General features: G+C 46.6%; 2 protein-coding genes across 6 annotated transcripts in view; one reads left to right on the top strand and one right to left on the bottom strand.

Moving 5' to 3' along the window:
- The window catches only part of LOC122937943 (protein-L-isoaspartate(D-aspartate) O-methyltransferase-like), a 27,660-nt gene extending 9,920 nt beyond the window's left edge, over positions 1–17,740 (bottom strand). The window contains exons 1-4 of one of the 4 annotated variants that reach the window (XM_044293153.1): positions 17,609–17,740; positions 12,257–12,406; positions 11,391–11,495; positions 6,549–6,580 (exon numbers count right to left, since the gene is read on the bottom strand). In XM_044293153.1, coding sequence (XP_044149088.1) covers positions 6,549–6,580; positions 11,391–11,495; positions 12,257–12,406; positions 17,609–17,642 — 321 coding nt within the window. In that variant the 5' untranslated portion in view covers positions 17,643–17,740. Of the gene's footprint in view, positions 1–6,548; positions 6,581–11,390; positions 11,496–12,256; positions 12,407–16,890; positions 16,958–17,372; positions 17,508–17,608 lie in introns of those variants that run through there. The other 3 variants (XM_044293155.1, XM_044293154.1, XM_044293152.1) reach the window with 3 other exon arrangements.
- The window catches only part of RCCD1 (RCC1 domain containing 1), a 15,555-nt gene continuing 13,968 nt past the window's right edge, over positions 17,641–19,227 (top strand). For both annotated transcript variants that reach the window (XM_044293151.1, XM_044293149.1), the window contains exon 1: positions 17,641–17,803. In XM_044293151.1, coding sequence (XP_044149086.1) covers positions 17,641–17,803 — 163 coding nt within the window. The remainder of the gene's footprint in view (positions 17,804–19,227) is intronic.

Raw genomic sequence — 19,227 nt, 5'->3', positions numbered from 1 at the left:
GTTACACAGGTGGACAGAATGATCTCTTTAGAGAAGAGCGCAAGGCCCGTGACAAGCACCACATCCCAAGAGAAAAAGAGGGAATGTCGCAGGAGGAAGTGAGGCATACGTACGAGCAGCCCCGCAAGCAGTGAGAAGGCCAACCCACCTATGGCAGGAGAAGGCATACACGGCCCAAACAACGGACAGAGTGCACCAGAAATACCGCTCACCGCAAAAAAATAGACACCCAGTGAAGGGGATCAGCCACAGAGTCCAACAGTATCAACGGAAGTGCAAAGTGCAACCTGAAAGGGAGTTATGCACAGGACATCAGTATGGCATGCGATGGAAATGCAGGCAGGCCCCCCAGAAAAGGGGGAAACGTATCTGGCAACACTGCAGCTGGTAAGAATGCAAAGGCCCGTCCCAAAGGGGGGATGCCCAAGGCCAGTAACAACTTCAGAGAAGTAGAACATACCATAGTCTGCCCAGAAGGTGACCAATCACATGGCCGCACAGTACCCAGCGGGAACGCAGGAGGGAGGTCCGCCCAGTGAAAGGGGGACATGCACGGGGTTATCCAACCATTAAGCGAGTGCGCAATAACCCACCTAACACCGAATACTGTGAGAGTGCAACCACTCCACAATGAAGGAGAACATGCAAGAATCCCGCACAGCATATCACGGACAGCCATGGGTCACGTGAGGTTGCAAATTTTTCGCCCATGGATGAGGAGGGCCGTGTATGGCCCGCAACACATCCGGCGAAAGAGCAGTATTCCACCCAGAAAGGGGCGGGGTAATGCACACGGCCGTCACCGCATCCAGCAAAAATGCAAGCACCCCGCCAAGGATGCGGGACATGCACATGGCCAGCAACGCACTGGCGAGAAAACAACCAGTCAGTGGTGTTGTGCGTATGCCGCCTGAGGAAAGGATACATGCTCATTGCTGGCAGCGATTCCAGTGAGTGCAGCACACCACCCAAGGAAGGGGTCGTGCACATGGCCGGCAGCGAATCCAATGATAGTGCAGCAATCCACCTATGGAAGGAGTTCATGCACATGGCCGGCAGCAAATCCAGAGAGAGTGCAGCATTCCGCCTATGGACAGAGGTCATGCGTATGGCCGGCAACGAATCCGGAAAGTGCAGCATTCCGCCTATGGAAGGAGGTCATGCACATGGCCGGTTCATGCATATGGCCGGCAGCGAATCCAGCGAGAGTGCAGCGTTCTGCCTATGGACGGAGGTCATGCATATGGCCGGCAGCGAATCCAGAGAGAGAGAGCGCAGCAGTCCTCCTTTGGACGGAGGTCATGCGTATGACCAGCAGCTTAGCCAGAGAGAGTGCAACATTCCACCTATGGAAGGAGGTCATGCATAAGGCCGTAGCGAACCCAGCGAGAGTGCAGCATTCCGCCTATGGAAGGAGGTCATGCATAAGGCCGTAGCGAACCCAGCGAGAGTGCAGCGTTCCGCCTATGGAAGGAGGTCATGCATATGGCCGTAGCGAACCCAGCGAGAGTGCAGCGTTCCGCCTATGGAAGGAGGTCATGCATATGGCCGTAGCGAATCCAGCGAGAGTGCAGCGTTCCGCCTATGGAAGGGGGTCACGCATATGGCCGTAGCAAATCCAGCGAGAGTGCAGCGTTCCGCCTATGGAAGGGGGTCGTGCACATGGTCAGCATCGTATGCGGTAAAAGGGCAGTATTCCGCCTACAGAAAGGGGGTCATGCACAAGGCCAGCCCGCAGCCAGAGAGAGTGCAGTATGCCGTCTATAATGGGGGGTCATGCACATGGCCAGCACCGCGACTGGAGAGGGCGACTAATTCTGCCTATAGAAAAAGGCGGCCTGCACCTGGCCAGCGCCGTACCCCAGGAGAGGGCAAGGGTCCGCCTAGAAAGGGGAACATGTATACCTGGCCAGTGCCACGGAGCGCAACATGCCACCTATAGAATAGGGGCAGGCATACGGCCAGCGCTCTAAGGTCAGGCTGCAGTATCCTGCGCAGCCAACATAAAATACAGATATTTCATATATATGATATATATTCACACTTCATTATTAATATTATTATTATATTTTTTATTTTATTTTAATTTATTTATTTTTTTTTTATTTTTTTTTTCTATTTATTATTGTAAAACACAGCCTCTTTTAGGCAGGAAGGGGCCACCATATAAGAGCACAGCCTCACTGAGAGGCTAGCCATCCCAGGGTCTCCTCCAGATGGCAGCCGTCAGCGTCCAAGAGGTTAATACAGATCGGACCCGAGGGCGGTGCAGCGATCCCCTGGGGGCGGGGGGACCTCCGGCGGGAAGAATTCGCGCCTGCGAATGCCCGCCCCCTCCAATCGAGGCCGGAATATTGCGGCCTAGTAGGCCGCGAAGCCGGGGCCTAAAGTTTGCGGTGCCCGGAGGTACCGGCCGGGATCTGGAGGGAGCGAAGCGGCGCATGCACAATACCGGCCGCGGGAGCTGTGACGCTTTGCGATCCACAGCGATACTAGGAAATCACAAATGCGCCATATTTCTCAATCACAAAGACAAAAGAGCCTTCACTAAGAATCTTCTCTTTCACTAAAGGAGTAACTCACAGATCAGAGGTACAATTAGCACCTTCTTGCTAAAGAATCTTCCTGCCCCATGCCAGGTTTAAGTACCCATCAATCTGGTATTCTCTTGACAGAACCTCATAAAAAACTGTCTCTCTGCAGCCATAGTGTCTCCAATACCAGCAGGGGTCTCACACCTTTAGCCTGGGCAGCGAGCTTCAGAAGAAAAGGACAGATCCTTATCACACAGCTGGCTGGTACAGGAGGGAAGATGACCTGAAAGTCACCTCCAATCCATAAACTTCATATTCTTCCCATATTTTCCTAATATTTCATGGGTTATGGAAATGGGAAAGGAACCATCTTTTCAGAGATGGTTTTGGTTCTCCTAACCCACCTTCTAGGAAACCCGCGGACAAATCAGAGATTCCCGCTCTGAGATATAAAGGTTCTCGGGCACCCTGTATTATCTTCTAGTCGTATTTGTTATCAGATGATGCGTAAAATTGTACTGATTATCAATATCTACTATATTTCTTGATTGGACTTACGGGATATGGAGAAATGGGCAAAGCAAAGATGCTGCCAGGTTTTCTCCCTATGGGGCAAAGGACTGCCCCTGTTCCAATTACCCAAGGCTGGACCTGAACGTGTCATAACCACTCCCCGCTTCAGAGTAGGTAAAAACAGTGACACACTCAGGTCCTGGGTCCTTCATCTACCATCTGACGTCGTCTAACATCTCGACCGCCCGCAGGGACACGGGCACCCCACCATCTTGGATTATTATTTCAAAGACTTTGCCTATTACTGGACACTACCACGGTAATTCTGAACTTACAGACATTCTATTCCCTTCCACCTCTAACTATTTCTATCCAAACCAATCTGTTCACCTGGCAGGTATATTTATCTGTCAGCTTTAATATATATATTTTTGTGTGTAGTTTTAGAATAAAAACTAACGATTTCATCGTTCCAGTTTTGCCCTTGTTACTTGATGACCTGATCTATGCTAAGAGCTCTGTCCTCAGAAGACATACTACCAAATTGTGTTATTTTTATAAATTGTTAATGTACTAGCTAGGTTACAAATAACCGTTTCGTCCCTTTAGGATTAGCTAGCCGGGGTCTCTTCGCCCCGATTCAATACGAAGAGTGGTGGCAGCAAATTAATTTGATTTCCAGCGTGAAATCAGTAATTTTATTTTTACCGATTGTACATACAATCGTGATTGCATCCTTTCTGGGCCCACCAACCAATCTTACACGTCTTCTGTGCTCACAGTGGATTCGCCTCCAGGAGTCTCTAGTTGACGAGACCTGTATGGCAACTGTGGCATAGTACGACGGGATTGGCGGGTGGTCGTCACAGGAGCCCACCCCGCGGGCCGGAGAATCAGGGGGCCCGGAAGAAGGAGCCCGGGATAGAACCTTTCTGCGGCGCCCGACCGACCGGAAGACAGCCTCTCCGAGCACCTGCGGTCGGCCGGGGTCCGCTGAACACCGCAGTCATGCCGGCCGCGGGAGCCCACCCCGCGGACCGGAAACAAGGGCCCTACGCCGCAGCAGTCAGGAGAGGGCCCAGGCCCTGAGCCGTCTCAAGGAGGGATGCCTGCGCACCGGTAAGGCGATGGGGGGGATGGGGGACCCTGCAAGGAGAGAGGCAGCTCCCTGGGCGGCATGATAGGGACGCCAGCATAACCCCTCAGTGGATGCACCTATAGTGGAGGGGAGGAGAGGGAACTAATAAAACAAACTAGGGTGGCCAGACCAGTATGGGGGTCAGTCAAGCAGGAGACCGGGGTGTGGGGGGGGGGGGGAGGGGGAGGGGGTCGTAGGGCTGGAGAAGCCACTCTCTCACCACAGCCGTCTTCACCCTCGGTCCGTTCCAGCAGGGTCGCCCCTTCAGCTACTGGCACCGTAGTGGCAGGACGCTGGAAGAGGGACTTGGCGTGCGGGCGACCCTTACGCTGGCGGGATGCAGGGGAGCTGGGCTGCCCTGGTCCACCTTGCCTTCTGTGGGGGAGGCAGCAGTGCGGATACCGGCACTGGCGCAGCTCAACCCCGGGAGAAACAGAGAGGTCTAGTGCGTCTCTGTTGTCCCGTATTCTGGAACAAAAGAAAATAAAAAAGTAAAAATCAAAAAATTTTAAAAAAACAACAAAGGAGAAAACAGCCCTGCAGTAGCAGGGAGTGTCTTGCCTCCTTGGACACTAAGCAAAAACTGGGAGCCTCTCTCTCCAGGCTGAGGGTATAGCTGATGGAGGAGGGGCTTAACAGTTTTCACTTAGTGTCACGCCTCCTAGGGAGATGAGCTATACCCAAGGTCTTCTGTGTCCCCCAAGGAAACTGGGCGAGAAACACTTATTTAAGCCACATTTAGGAGATCAGAGAGCCATCAGCTGAGCTGCCTGATGGTATAGAGTGAAAATTCAGATCCTGCTACTAGAGAAAGTCAAGGCTGCATACAGACAAGGGTTCATCATTTTTAATAAAGACCAATTGCAAAAAAATGACTTGGCTCAAAATGAATAAAATGCAATAATAATAAAATAAAAAAGGTGAACATAGCCTTTAATTATGGATTCTGCAGCAGGGTATATGCTGAGGCCGGTTCACTCCTCTTGCTGTAATACAGGCTGCCACTTTGGCAAGGTAATGGTCATACAGGTGCTGGATATCCTCCTGTGGAATGTCAGCCTTTCATCACTGCTGAGGCCTGTGACTGGCTGCAGAAGTTATGTGGATGTACAGCACATTATTAGACCAGGATTTTTGCGGGTGCGTACTGTTTGCTTTTTTTTGCATTCTTACTATTAGCCATTTTATTTAATCCTGGAAAAAAAAAAAAAAACTAACACTGATGCATATATTGTTATAGCTTGGGAAGGGAAAATACATGCCGAGATTACCTACTGAATGGAAAAACACAGGCGGCTGCAGGCAAGGCCAATAAGAAGGTGCATCAAAAGGGGCATAGATGGACTTAACAAGACTATAGTTGTGTTACTTTACAAACCAAGTCTGTGACGAGGGGACATCCTCTGCGTCTGGAGGAAAGAAGGTTTGTACACAAACATAGAAGAGGATTCTTTACGGTAAGAGCAGTGAGACTATGGAGCTCTCTGCCTGAGGAGGTGGTGATGGTGAGTACAATAAAGGAATTCAAGAGGGGCCTGGATGTATTTCTGGAGCGTAATAATATTATAGGCTATAGTTACTAGAGAGGGGTCGCTGATCCAGGGAGTTATTCTGATTGGAGTCGGGAAGGAACTTTTCCCCTAAAATGAGGAAAATTGGCTTTTGCCTTCCTCTGGGTCAACATTACAGGATATTAGGCTGAACTGGATGGTCGTTATGTTCTTTCTGCTTCACAGACTATGTGATGCTGTTTCAGCAGAGAGGTCTGAATGCAGGAAAAAAATAAAAAAAATAATAATAATCTATATACTCCAAAACTATGATAAATAGGAAAACTAAACTAACATCAGCTATTTCTAGATTCTCCCATAGAAACAAAGGACAAGGCATGTTAAAACCAAGCATGCCCAATCCCTTTTTTTTCTGCAACTGGGGTGTTGGTCATACACAAGACTGGGAACCATCCTGACAAAATGCCGGGCTCAGACAACTTATTAGTAGCGTAGAGCGAACTTGTGTTTTAAGTTCGTTGTCTAAAGTTCAGGTTATCGAAGAATCGCGTTATGGATTCTAAATTCCGTTATAGTCCGTGGTAGAATCCATAACGCGGTTCTTCAATAACCCGAACTTTAGACGCCAAACTTAAAACACAAGTTTGCTCAACACTACTTATTAGTCCATGTCCCAAACACAACCTGACCTGGCCACAAATATCTCTACAGTTTATGTCATGAAATAATTTCTTTTGTAAAGGTTTTTATTTTCAAAAATGCTACATTTTACTATCAGTTTTTAAGCACTAGTATAGGAAAGGGTGCAAGAAATAATAGTAAACTACTACACTCACTTCAGAAAGCACTCACCATGTGGGGGGCACTGATCGTAGCCTTGAACCCTGTTGGAATACATGGATCCAGTTAACATTTTTATATTTTTTTTACTTTGAGGTTGCATTAAAAATTAAAAGGGTAACTATCATATTTTTTTATTTGCTAGTTTCTTAGAGCTAGGCATGTATACCTGAGTTAGTCTGTCAATGATTGTCAAAAGATCTGTAATTGCCTTATAATAACAGCTTTCATGAATGTCCTCTGTCCCTTTCCACTGCTCCCTTAAATGACAGTTGGCTTGTCTGTCTTCCCTTTAGTATAAACAGAAGACAGAGGGGCGGTCCTTCACACTGCATGCCTGCATCAGGCTTCAGAGTGAGGAGGCGTGTCTCTCCGTAATCCAATCTGATTGGCTGGCAGGAAACTGCTGGCTACAGCACGTGTGTATGGGAAGTGAGGGAAAGCAGTTTTGGCTTCAGAGAACTGGTAGAGGAGCCATCTAGAAAAGGTCCTCATATCGTAGAGGTTAAAACAGCCGTAACTAAGGGAAAAACTCAAGAAAAACTGTGGTACGTGAAGAAACTAAAGATTGCTTTATACATAATGCTCCTGCAGCAGTAACATATGCTAACATTGATTTTTTTTTAATGAAAACATGACAGGTACCCTTTAATAATTGCTTAAAGGTTATGGGGGGGGGGGGGGGGTTTGGGCAGCCAATAGCAAGCTGCGATGGGAACGAGCCGCCCAAGCATCGCATCATGAACGACGTGGGCACCAGGGAGTACAATCTGTGTGAGGAGCCCAAGCATTTGGGAGGGGGGGGGGGCTTGCATTTTTGGGGTTGGATAACCCCTTTAACCACTTCAGCCCCGCTAGGTAAAACCCCCTTCATGACCAGAGCACTTTTTACACTTCGGCACTACACTCCTTTCACCGTTTATCGCTCGGTCATGCAACTTACCACCCAAATGAATTTTACCTCCTTTTCTTCTCACTAATGGAGCTTTCATTTGGTGGTATTTTATTGCTGCTGGCATTTTTACTTTTTTTGTTATTAATCAAAATGTAACGATTTTTTTGCAGAAAAATGACATTTTTCACTTTCAGCTGTAAAATTTTGCAAAAAAAACGACATCCATATATAAATTTTTCGCCAAATTTATTGTTCTACATGTCTTTGATAAAAAAAAAAAATGTTTGGGCAAAAAAAAAAAAATGGTTTGGGTAAAAGTTATAGCATTTACAAACTATGGTACAAAAATGTGAATTTCCGCCTTTTGAAGCAGCTCTGACTTTCTGAGCACCTGTCATGATTCCTGAGGTTCTACAATGCCCAGACAGTACAAACACCCCACAAATGACCCCATTTCGGAAAGTAGACACCCTAAGGTATTCGCTGATGGGCATAGTGAGTTCATAGAACTTTTTATTTTTTGTCACAAGTTAGCGGAAAATGATGATTTTTTTTTTTATTTTTTTTCTTACAAAGTCTCATATTCCACTAACTTGCGACAAAAAATAAAAAATTCTAGGAACTCGCCATGCCCCTCACGGAATACCTTGGGGTGTCTTCTTTCCAAAATGGGGTCACTTGTGGCGTAGTTATACTGCCCTGGCATTTTAGGGGCCCAAATGTGTGAGAAGAACTTTGCAATCAAAATGTGTAAAAAATGACCGGTGAAATCCAAAAGGTGCACTTTGGAATATGTGCCCCTTTGCCCACCTTGGCTGCAAAAAAGTGTCACACATCTGGTATCGCCGTACTCAGGAGAAGTTGGGCAATGTGTTTTGGGGTGTCATTTTACATATACCCATGCTGGGTGAGAATAATATCTTGGCAAAAGACAACTTTTCCCATTTTTTTATACAAAGTTGGCATTTGACCAAGATATTTTTCTCACCCAGCATGGGTATATGTAAAATGACACCCCAAAACACATTCCCCAACTTCTCCTGAGTACGGCGATACCACATGTGTGACACTTTTTTGCAGCCTAGATGCGCAAAGGTGCCCAAATTCCTTCTAGGAGGGCATTTTTAGACATTTGGATCCCAGACTTCTTCTCACACTTTCGGGCCCCTAAAAAGCCAGGGCAGTATAAATACCCCACATGTGACCCCACTTTGGAAAGAAGACACCCCAAGGTATTCAATGAGGGGCATGGCGAGTTCCTAGAATTTTTATTTTTTTTGCATAAGTTAGCAGATATTGATTTTTTTTTTGTTTTTTTCTCACAAAGTCTCACTTTCCGCTAACTTAGGACAAAAATTTCAATCTTTAATGGACTCAATATGCCCCTCAGCGAATACCTTGGGGTGTCTTCTTTCCGAAATGGGGTCACATGTGGGGTATTTATACTGCCCTGGCTTTTTAGGGGCCCTAAAGCGTGAGAAGAAGTCTGGAATATAAATGTCTAAAAATGTTTACGCATTTGGATTCCGTGAGGGGTATGGTGCGTCCATGTGAGATTTTATTTTTTGACACAAGTTAGTGGAATATGAGACTTAGTAAGAAAAAACAAAAAACAAACAAAAAATTTCCGCTAACTTGTGCCAAAAAAAAATGTCTGAATGGAGCCTTACCAGGGGGGGGGGGTGATCAATGACAGGGGGGTGATCACCCATATAGACTCCCTGATCACCCCCCTGTCATTGATCACCCCCCCTGTAAGGCTCCATTCAGACGTCCGCATGCGTTTTGTGGATCCATGGATACATGGATCGGATCCACAAAACGCATGCGGACGTCTGAATGGAGCCTTACAGGGGGGTTATCAATGACAGGGGGTGATCAGGGTGATCACCCCCCTGTCACTGATCACCCCCCCTGTAAGGCTCCATTCAGACATCCGCATGATTTTTTACGGATCCATGGATACATGTATCGGATCCACAGAACGCATGCGGATGTTTGAATGGAGCCTTACAGGGGGGTTATCAATGACAGGGGGTGATCAGGGTAATCAGGGTGATCACCCCCCTGTCACTGATCACCCCCCCTGTAAGGCTCCATTCAGACATCCGCATGATTTTTTACGGATCCATGGATCGGATCCACAAAACGCATGCGGACGTCTGAATGGAGCCTTACAGGGGGGGTGATCAGTGACAGGGGGGTGATCACCCTGATCACCCCCTGTCATTGATCACCCCCTGTAAGGCTCCATTCAGACGTCCGCATGTGTTTTGCGGATCCGATCCATGTATCCATGGATCCGTAAAAATCATGCGGACGTCTGAATGGAGCCTTACAGGGGAGTGATCAATGACAGGGGGGTGATCAATGACAGGGGGGTGATCAGGGAGTGTATATGGGTGATCACCCGCCTGTCATTGATCACCCCCCTGTAAGGCTCCATTCAGACGTCCGTATGCTTTTTGCGGATCCGATCCATGTATTCGTGGATCCGTAAAAATCATGCGGACGTCTGAACGGAGCCTGACAGGGGGGTGATCAATGACAGGGCGGTGATCAATGACAGGGGGGGTGATCAGGGAGTTTATATGGGGTGATCATGGGTGATCAGGGGGTTTATAAGGGGTTAATGTAGTGTAATGTAGTGTAGTGTAGTGTAGTGTGGTGTTTGGTGCTACTTTACTGACCTACCTGAGTCCTCTGGTGGTCGATCCTAACAAAAGGGACCACCAGAGGACCAGGTAGGAGGTATATTAGACGCTGTTATGAAAACAGCGTCTAATATACCTGTTAGGGGTTAAAAAATTCGGATCTCCAGCCTGCCAGCGAACGATCGCCGCTGGCATGCTGGAGATCCACTCGCTTACCTTCCGTTCCTGTGAGCGCGCGCGCCTGTGTGCGCGCGTTCACAGGAAATCTCGCGTCTCGCGAGATGACGCATATATGCGTGACTGTGCGCCAGCCTGCCACCTCCGGAACGCACATGTGCGTTAGGTGGTTAAGGACTTTGTACCAAGACATATCCCCTATCCAGAGAATTCCCATTCTTGCGATTGGTAGGGGTCACTGTGGTTGGACCCCCACTGACTAGATGCTTATATTCGGGTGGATAGGGGAGAGGTTTATATTTTGGTACATATCTTTAATAGGATACTATAGATCAGACCATGGACTCCCCTAGAAGCAATAATTGTGAATACGGAGCAATAAACAGTATATAATATGGAATAATACACAACATCTTAAAGTGATATTCTGGCCAGTAACAAACATCTGGGACCCCCACTTCTTGGGAGAACGGTGAACACATAATGCCTGAGATAATTCACTCATCTAAAATGGAAACTGAAAAAACTTTGCAGACAGCCTATATTAAAAACCTACTTACAGCTTTGTGTCTTTAACTCCTAAGCAGACCAATGCGTCTCCATGGTAACAGACTACAAGGAAATCTTATGTAGTCTGATCTTGCAGTTATACATCCTTCCATCTGTCCTCTCTCTCTCTTACTAATCTACCAGAAGTACGTGAGCAAGAAGTAATGGACAGATGGAGAACTTTACACACAAAAAGGGGTCATTTATTATTAGATACACGCCAATTCTAGCGTATATCTCTTGCTGATTCGGTCAGAAAGGGGATTTGCAGCCAAATCTGCGACTTTTCCCCCAGCGTCTAAAACGCTGGTCTTAATAAATGACCCCAAAAGTAGATTTTTTTTTATGTAGACTATTTGCATAGTTGCTTTAAATTTTTTTTGGGGGGGAGCAATAAAATGGTTGAGAAGGCAGACATAAACCACAAGTACAGTGTGGTCAGTACAAGATTTTTCTTATACTCCAAAAATATGGTATATTAAAAGCCATGACAAACCACTGCCTTACTGTAGATTTAGAATGAAGCAAGGTATGCTCTATAAACCTAAGAATAATCCACAATGCTTCAAAAACTCCTACCTATACTCTGGGGGGAATCCATATAAGGGAAATTTCCAACATAAAGGGCTCGATCTGTGGTCATCAGAACATCATGTACACGCTGAGATCGGATCACTCCGTTTTCTAAAGGACAAAGTTCAGACGTCAGTAAGATAAAAGCAAAAGTAGTTTACAGCGACATACTGCTTAACTATACCATCACTGTAAATTACCAATGAATCTTAAAGGGGTTGTCCAGGTTCAGAGCTGAACCCGGACATACCCTTATTTTCACCCAAGCAGCCTCCCTGAGGCTAGCATTGGAGCATATCCTGCTCCGATGCGCGCCCTTGTCCTGCGCTACACCGCGCAGGGCACGGGCTCTTTTGTTTATCATAACACACTGCCGGGCGGAAGCTTCCGCCGGGTAGTGTGTTGGGTGACGTCACTGGCTCTGATGGACGGGCTTTAGCGTTGCCCTAGCCGTATTACTGGCTAGGGCAGCGCTAAAGCCCACCCATCAGTGCTGGTGACGTCACCGGGGTTCCTGGCAGCCCCATGGAGAGCCCGGTGCGTCACCGGATCTCCTAAAAATGCCTTTGCCCTGCACGATTTAGCGCAGGGCAAAGGAGAGCATCGGAGCATAAACTACTCCGATGCTCAAGTCAGGGGGGCTGCCTGTGAGAAAATGGAGGTATGTCCGGGTTCAGCTCTGAACTCGCACAACCCCTTTAATGACAAGACCCTTTTAACATCTTGATATATTCTGTCTGAGATTCTAAATTTCCCTTCCCGAGGACCCAATATGGCTGTATACTCATTAATAAGCCCAGCATACGGTCGTGTGAATGTACCCTTACGATAACAGAAGCTGCCAAGTGGAGGAAACAAGAGACCGCACTCACTTCGGAGGTTGTTGATGAGATCAGTGTGCGTTTTCCCACTAGAAGTCCAAGCCATGACCCTTGAAAACAGGAGTCCAAATGGTAGCGTTATGGTGGCCAGTCGTAAAAAAGAGCTCATGTCACAGGACCAGTGAGGGGCCACAGCCTGCTCTGCCAATGAGAGAGGAAACACAAGACATGGTAATGTATCATATACAAGACTGGAGATCTGATGTTCTAGAAGAACCGACACCAAGGTTCCTAACTACCTGATCAGTAAGGCCCAGTCACAGGCAACGTGACAACGTGATGGCTCCATCTCTGGCTTGCTTAACATTTTTCAGAAATATGGAACGTTCTATGCAGATGTGAACGGAGCCTTATCTATATATAACACAGACTAAGCATTCAGTATCTAAATCCAAGCCAGACTGATGTAACAGGGATACAAGAACTGTATTTTATAAATGTAAAATCAGGGGCCGTGTGTCTCCAGTTTGATTGGATGGACATTCGAGCATGTGCACTGCAGCTCCACTTAAAGTCTATGGGAAGGAACACAACTTTGCTATGTCCGTCAGTTCCATTGCGTTTCAATCGAGCAGCAGTGCATGTGTCTGACTGCCGCTCCATTCATTTGGGGGACCCTTGTTCTTGTGATCAGTGGGGGTCGGCGGCTGGATCCCCACCAATTAGATACTCATCACCTTGTTGTCATATGGGACCTCTTCCATGTTTTCTCTTGCCACCTAAACCCTAAAAGTAGAATTACTTTATTACAAGTGGTACCTTGGAACCGAACCAGAGTTCGGGAATTTTTTATTGATTTCTGAAGTTATTATGCAAAGTCTCGTGAGACTTCACAAAGTAATAACTTAAGCTCATTGGAGCCAATACATTCTAAAACTGTACGGAGCTCCGTACAGTATTCAAACAAAGTATTAGGCGAATTGACTTTGGATGTTTCATCCGAAGTAGATTCGCTCATCCCTATATATGATGTCTGATTTTTTTACATTATTCGTGGAATAACGCCTCAAAGTCCACTGAGGGTAGACCCTATCCACGTGGTGCACCTTAGCTCCTCATCACTGGACTGTCCCCCCTCCACTTGACTGACAGGGCCGGACATCAGAAGCATCTTCTTGCCCGTCTGTGTAATCCTGCGACGCACACTACACCTTTGGCGCATGCACAGTAGATCTGATATTTCTTCCCCTTCAGCACAGAAGACTACTGCGCAAGAGTGTACTGTATGGTGCAGGACTACAGGACCAGGAGAGAAGATTCTTCTGATGTCTGGCCCTGTCAATCAAGTGGAGGGGGCTGTCCAGCAATGCCGAGCGGGGCAGCTAAGGTGCACCATGTGGATAGGGGCCACCCTTGATGCATAACGTTAAAAAAAAACATTACTCAATAACAGCCTAACAAAAGGTATAGTTTTAATCAGCAGGGTCAGCCCTACCCATGGTTTAAAAGGGTTAATCTCACAGACAAATGTCCCTTTATGCACTTTGTCACTTAAAAGGGTTCTCAGGATAGGTCATCAACATCAGATCGAATGGGATCTGACACCCGGGATCCCCACCGATCTGCAAGCACCGCGGCCTCTTCCTAGGCCATGTGATGTCACTCTACATCGGTCACATGGCCTAGATACAGCCCAGCTTCATTGAAGTGAATGCGGCTGAGCTGCGATACCAAGCACGGCCACTATACTATGTTCAGCGCTCCCTGAAATAGCTGATCATCGGGGGAGCCGGGACCTGGGTTGCCAACCGGCCAGAAACTTCTGGGCCGTCTGTAAAACAGGTGATTTTTTTTTTTTCTTGTGTCTGTGAATTTTTTTTTTTAAATAAATTAAAGTGCCCGTGATTTGAGGCTGGTGGTACTTGACTAAATTATTTTGGTGGCGATTTATCATCATTTCACAGCTCCTAGCTGGGGATGAGTTCTGATCAGTATATTGAGCTATAAATGTGTATCACTTATAATCTTTTTCATTCATTACGGTTTTCCCATTTGTCCAAAAATGTCCGTGATTTTGGGATAAGTTGTTCTGAAAAAAATAAATAAAAAAATTCGGGTTGCCTGGACGGGACTCGGACCCCACCAATCTGAAAATGATGACCTACCCTGAGGAATAACCCCTTTAATTCTTTTTGAGAGTTTTGGGAGTTATTAGTCTCTCTCCGGGTGTGACCTGCGTCCTACAAGGCTAGGTCATCTGCTTAGATGGCCACGGCCTGCTCATAGATGACAGAGCTTCATCTTCAGTATAGGACTAGTGTTGTTAGATATTTCCACTTGTGTAAATGAGACTGGAGATATCTGAATGTGCAGCACATACAAGGTTCACTGGTGAGAAGAGCTAACGTGCTTTGTAGAAGAAGTCATCAGTGTACCGGAGAACCAGCCAAGTACCACATTCTTCAGGCTGAGGACACCTTCATGCCATGAACCAGCCAAGGGAACAATCAAACATCACGTCTCCCAGAACATCGGAGAAAGTTATGTCGTCTCATCTCTGACCCAAGAGAGAAGTCTACATAAACAAGCTCAATCCCACCTTCCCAAAACTCAGCGGGGTAACACAATGTGACCTTTATGTAGGGAGAAACAGATCTTAGGTGCCTATAATTATCCAAGAATTCTCATTATCATATCCTATCGATTAGGGCTCATGCACACCAGCGGGTTTTTTGTCAGTGTCTGTTCTGTTTTTTCTTTTGCAGCCCGTATGCGGAACCAGTCACTTCAATGGGGCCACACAAAAAAAAAAAAAAAAAAAAACACGAAATGACTCTGTACATTCAGTGTCTGCATGTCCGTTCTGCAATAAGTGTCCGCGTTACGGACAAGGATAGGACTGTTCTATTAGGGGGTCGGCCCTTCCGTTCTGCAAAATAGCAACAGTTGTGTGCATGAGCCCTTAGTATTATTTTAAAGGGGTATTCCAGTGCAAGAATAACGCTGTCCCAGGGGCAGCACATGCTTAAAAAATAAAACTTACACTTGCCTCCCGCTAGAATTCCGACAGTGTCAGGGTCCCCCCCCCCTCGGAGTGGCGGCACATAATCATCAGGTTGATCCCCCGAGTTATCCGGTTTCCACTTGAAAACAGACAACCCCTTTAACCCCCAGTTGTTTGTTTTTTCCCTCCCTGCCTTCTAAGAGCCATAACTTTTTTTATTTGTTCCATTGACGGAGCCGTATGACGGCTTGTTTTCTGCGGGGTGGCTTGAATTCTGTAACGGCGCCATATAAATGTTCCATAAACTGTAACGCAATATTTATTAGATGTTAACTGAAAAAAAAAAAAGCAATTGCGCCGTTGATTTTTTTATTTTATTTCACTTTTTGGTAATAATGTTAAGTTTATCCTGTGGATCAGTGAAATTATGGCAATACCAATTTCTTTTCACGTTTTTTGAGGTTTTACTACTAAAACCTTTAAAAAATCCCTTTGTGCCACTAGGCTGACGTTCACAGCCCTTTATTCGAATGCCTGCGCTTTTTGCATTGCAGGGCACATCCCATCTCACTCTCCCCAGATGCCATGATAGCTACTGACCCATCTGATGGATTCAATGGCTGCCAAAGGCAGGTGTCTGCGTATGGAGAAGGCTCTGCTCCTGGCAATTTACAAAGACCTGGCGTTTCATACACCAGTATTAAGCCTCATGCAGACGTCCGTGGAGCACGGACAGTGAGATACCGGACTGGCATCCTGCTTAGCGCAGGAGCGCACAGCGTCGTTGGTTGGTTGCTATGACGCTGTGCGCTTTGTGCCGCCGCAGTACAGTAATACACTTGTATGATCTATACGAGTGTACAGCAGCGGCAGCATGGCGTCATAGCAACCAAAGATGCTGTGCGCTCCTGCACCAAGCAGGATGCCAGTCCAGTATCTCACGGACGTCTGCGTGAGGCTTTAAAGGGAACCTGACAGCAAGATATTCGATATTTAACTAAGCCCATTACCTTGTCTGTGCAAGCAGGTTGTCCCCACAGGTGCCCTGGTCTTGATTTCGGGTTTCATGTATACAGAGAAAATAACCTTCAGGCCTAGTTCACACTTCAGTGATTCGGTCAGTTATTTCCATCAGCGATTGTGAGCCAAAACCAGGCGCGGATCATTCTATTACACGTTCTCGCTGTGTAGGCTTTACTCCTGGTTTTGGCTAAAAATCACTGACCAAATAAGTGAAGTGTGAACTAGGCCGTAGGGTATAATACTACGGTGTCCGCGTCACACAACCGGATCCATATACTCTGCAAATCGCGGACACCAGCCGAGAGCCTGCTGCCATAATGTTCTATCCTTATCCGCAAAACAGACAATAGGACATGTTTGATTTTTTTTTTGCAGAGCCGCGAACAGACTTTCGGATGCATCTTTTGCGGCCCCATTGAGATTGAAAAAAAAATGCAGGTCGGATGCGGAACCCCACGGCGCAGGCACTATTTTTTGCAGTGCGAACAGACCCCGGACCCATTCAAGCAAACTGCAGTCCCCACTGCACGGAACGACGGCGAGCACGAGGCCGTATAATGCTGCGTGTTCCTGCCCGACCTGAACCCTAACGATTCGTACAATTCAGCACAGCCGACTAATAGAAGTCATTATAATGCCATGTCTGCCAGGGAAATACCTCTGCTACACAGACTCCCTGCAGTGAATATGCCCCCGTGAAAGGTTTCCATCAGTCGGAAAAGACTGGTTTTCAGCAGGGGTCAGGGGCAGGGGATGGAGGTTTTCTGGACTACTCCCCCATAAGAGCTCACTCATCGGACCTGTTCACACATGAGGAATAAGTGGATCATTTTTAGCTGCGTTTTATAATATATATATATATATATATATATATATATATATATATATATTATAAAACGCAGCTAAAAATGATCCACTTATTCCTCATGTGTGAACAGGTCCGATGAGGATCCCTTCCCCTGATACCCTGTCGGTAGCCAAGGAATGCTGGGAGTTGTAGTCTCACAGACACTAGAATGTCGCAGCTCACTGACGGTGCTGGATACTTCCATAAAGTGAAGCTATGGCGGCCTGCGTTACTGCTACCGCACAGGTACCGCAGTCAGGCCCCAGACGCCGCACTGACAGCCGCACACTCACCTCCACACCCACATTAGGGCACAGTCTAACTCCCTGCGCCGTAAGGACCTTCTGACGTCAAAGGGTCATGTGACATTTGAAGCCTCAATGCCAAAATGAGCGCGCGCCATCAATAGTTTATGGTCTATTAGTAACCCGCTTCACCCCCCACGTGACTTTGTCATGTCACGTGACCTCGTGACATCGCAAGGTCCTTGCGGCGCATAGAGAACTTGGCAGACAACACGATTATTTACCCTGTGAGCACCTGGGGTATCCGGGGAGCCTCATGCGCTGGTTTGCTTTTGGATACGGAGGGTTTGGGCAGCTGGGGGCGGGAGAAGAGCCCGCCTTAACCCTTCCAAAGCCTGTTCAGGTTATAGGGGCGACTATAGACAGCAAAGAAATCGTCAAAGCGGTGCCGTCCTGGAGTTACACTGCCCTCGTGACAGGTGCGCCACCTAGTGGTCATTAGTTATATGACTGCATGTGAACCTGCTGTCACCTCTGCCCTGTGGTGGGGGAGCTGCTGTATAATTATATATATATAATATAATGTACAAAAAAATATATAATATATACACACACATACTGTATACTTTATATATGTAAAAAAAAATATTGTCTGTTCACAAAGCCTTGTTTTTTGTGGCATAGCTTGTATTAGAAAAAGGGGACATTTCTTTGGGGGTTTTGTGCTAAAAATGACATGACAGCCTTATTCTCTGGGCCAGTACGGTTACAACAATACCACATTCATATGATCAAAAAAACCTTTACAAATTTTTTTTTTTTTTTTTATCTTTGCATTGACATATTCTGCCAGCCATAACTTTATTTTTTCTGTATAGGGGCTCTATGAGGGCTTGTTTTTTGTGCGGTGAGTTTTAGTTTTTACTGGTATCTTTTTGGGGTACATACGACTTTTTGCTCACTTTTTATTAAATTTCTATTTCTCCTGTTAAAGGGAATCTGTCGCCTGGTTTGAGCATATTAAGGTGTTACCACTGCCATGTACAATAAAATACCCTATTCCTTGCTGTAGTCTTCATTTTTTGTTTCATGGCTTCATTAGCGATAAATTCCACTTTTTCTGTTATGCAAATGAGTGTCCAAGGTGCCCAGGGGGGCGTTATTGTCCTTCTCTGGCGCCCAGTAACTCCCCCGTACAGTGCCCAGCCCGCCTTCGTTTAGAGCCCAAGCACGCCCCTTCCAGCCTAAGTAACTGCCCACACCCGAACACTTTGCCGCCGCCCCTCTCTGCTAAATCTCACGCAGGCGCAGTACCACGGACTGCCTACGCCTGCGCGATGTAGAAGCTCCTGAGGGAAACACCTTTAAATGTGTCACTGCGCATGCGCCGAGCCCAGTGAGAAATTTAAAGTTATTGCCCTTAGGAGCTTCTTCAGGTACTGCGCCTGCGTGAGATTTCATCGAGCGGACGCAAGGAATCTGTGGGCATAGTTACATCCAAATAATGATGTAGCGGAGGCCGGCGGCGGCAAAGAGTTCGGGTGTGTGCAGTTACATGGCAGTGGTAACACCTTAATATGCTCAAACCAGGTGACAGATTCCCTTTAAGGGCATTCATTGCGCACAGAAATTATTTTTATTTTTTAATAGTGTGCATATTTTTGAACGCGACTATACCTGTTATGTTTATTTTTATATTTAAAATTGGGAAAGGGGTTCATTAGAATTTTACATTTTGGGGGTTTTACTTTTTATAAGCTTTTTTGTTTACTTTTTTACTGTCAATTTTAGTCCCATTAGGGGACTTGTACATTCGGTCTTCTGATTGCTCGTACCATAGACTGCAATAGAATACTATTGCAGTCTATGAGATATTCACTGGCTGCCTGTCAGGCCGTGCTGC

Source organism: Bufo gargarizans, chromosome 5 (assembly GCF_014858855.1).
Source record: "Bufo gargarizans isolate SCDJY-AF-19 chromosome 5, ASM1485885v1, whole genome shotgun sequence".
In the NCBI taxonomy this organism is placed as follows: domain Eukaryota; kingdom Metazoa; phylum Chordata; class Amphibia; order Anura; family Bufonidae; genus Bufo; species Bufo gargarizans.
This window is presented reverse-complemented; position numbering and strand designations above follow the sequence as displayed.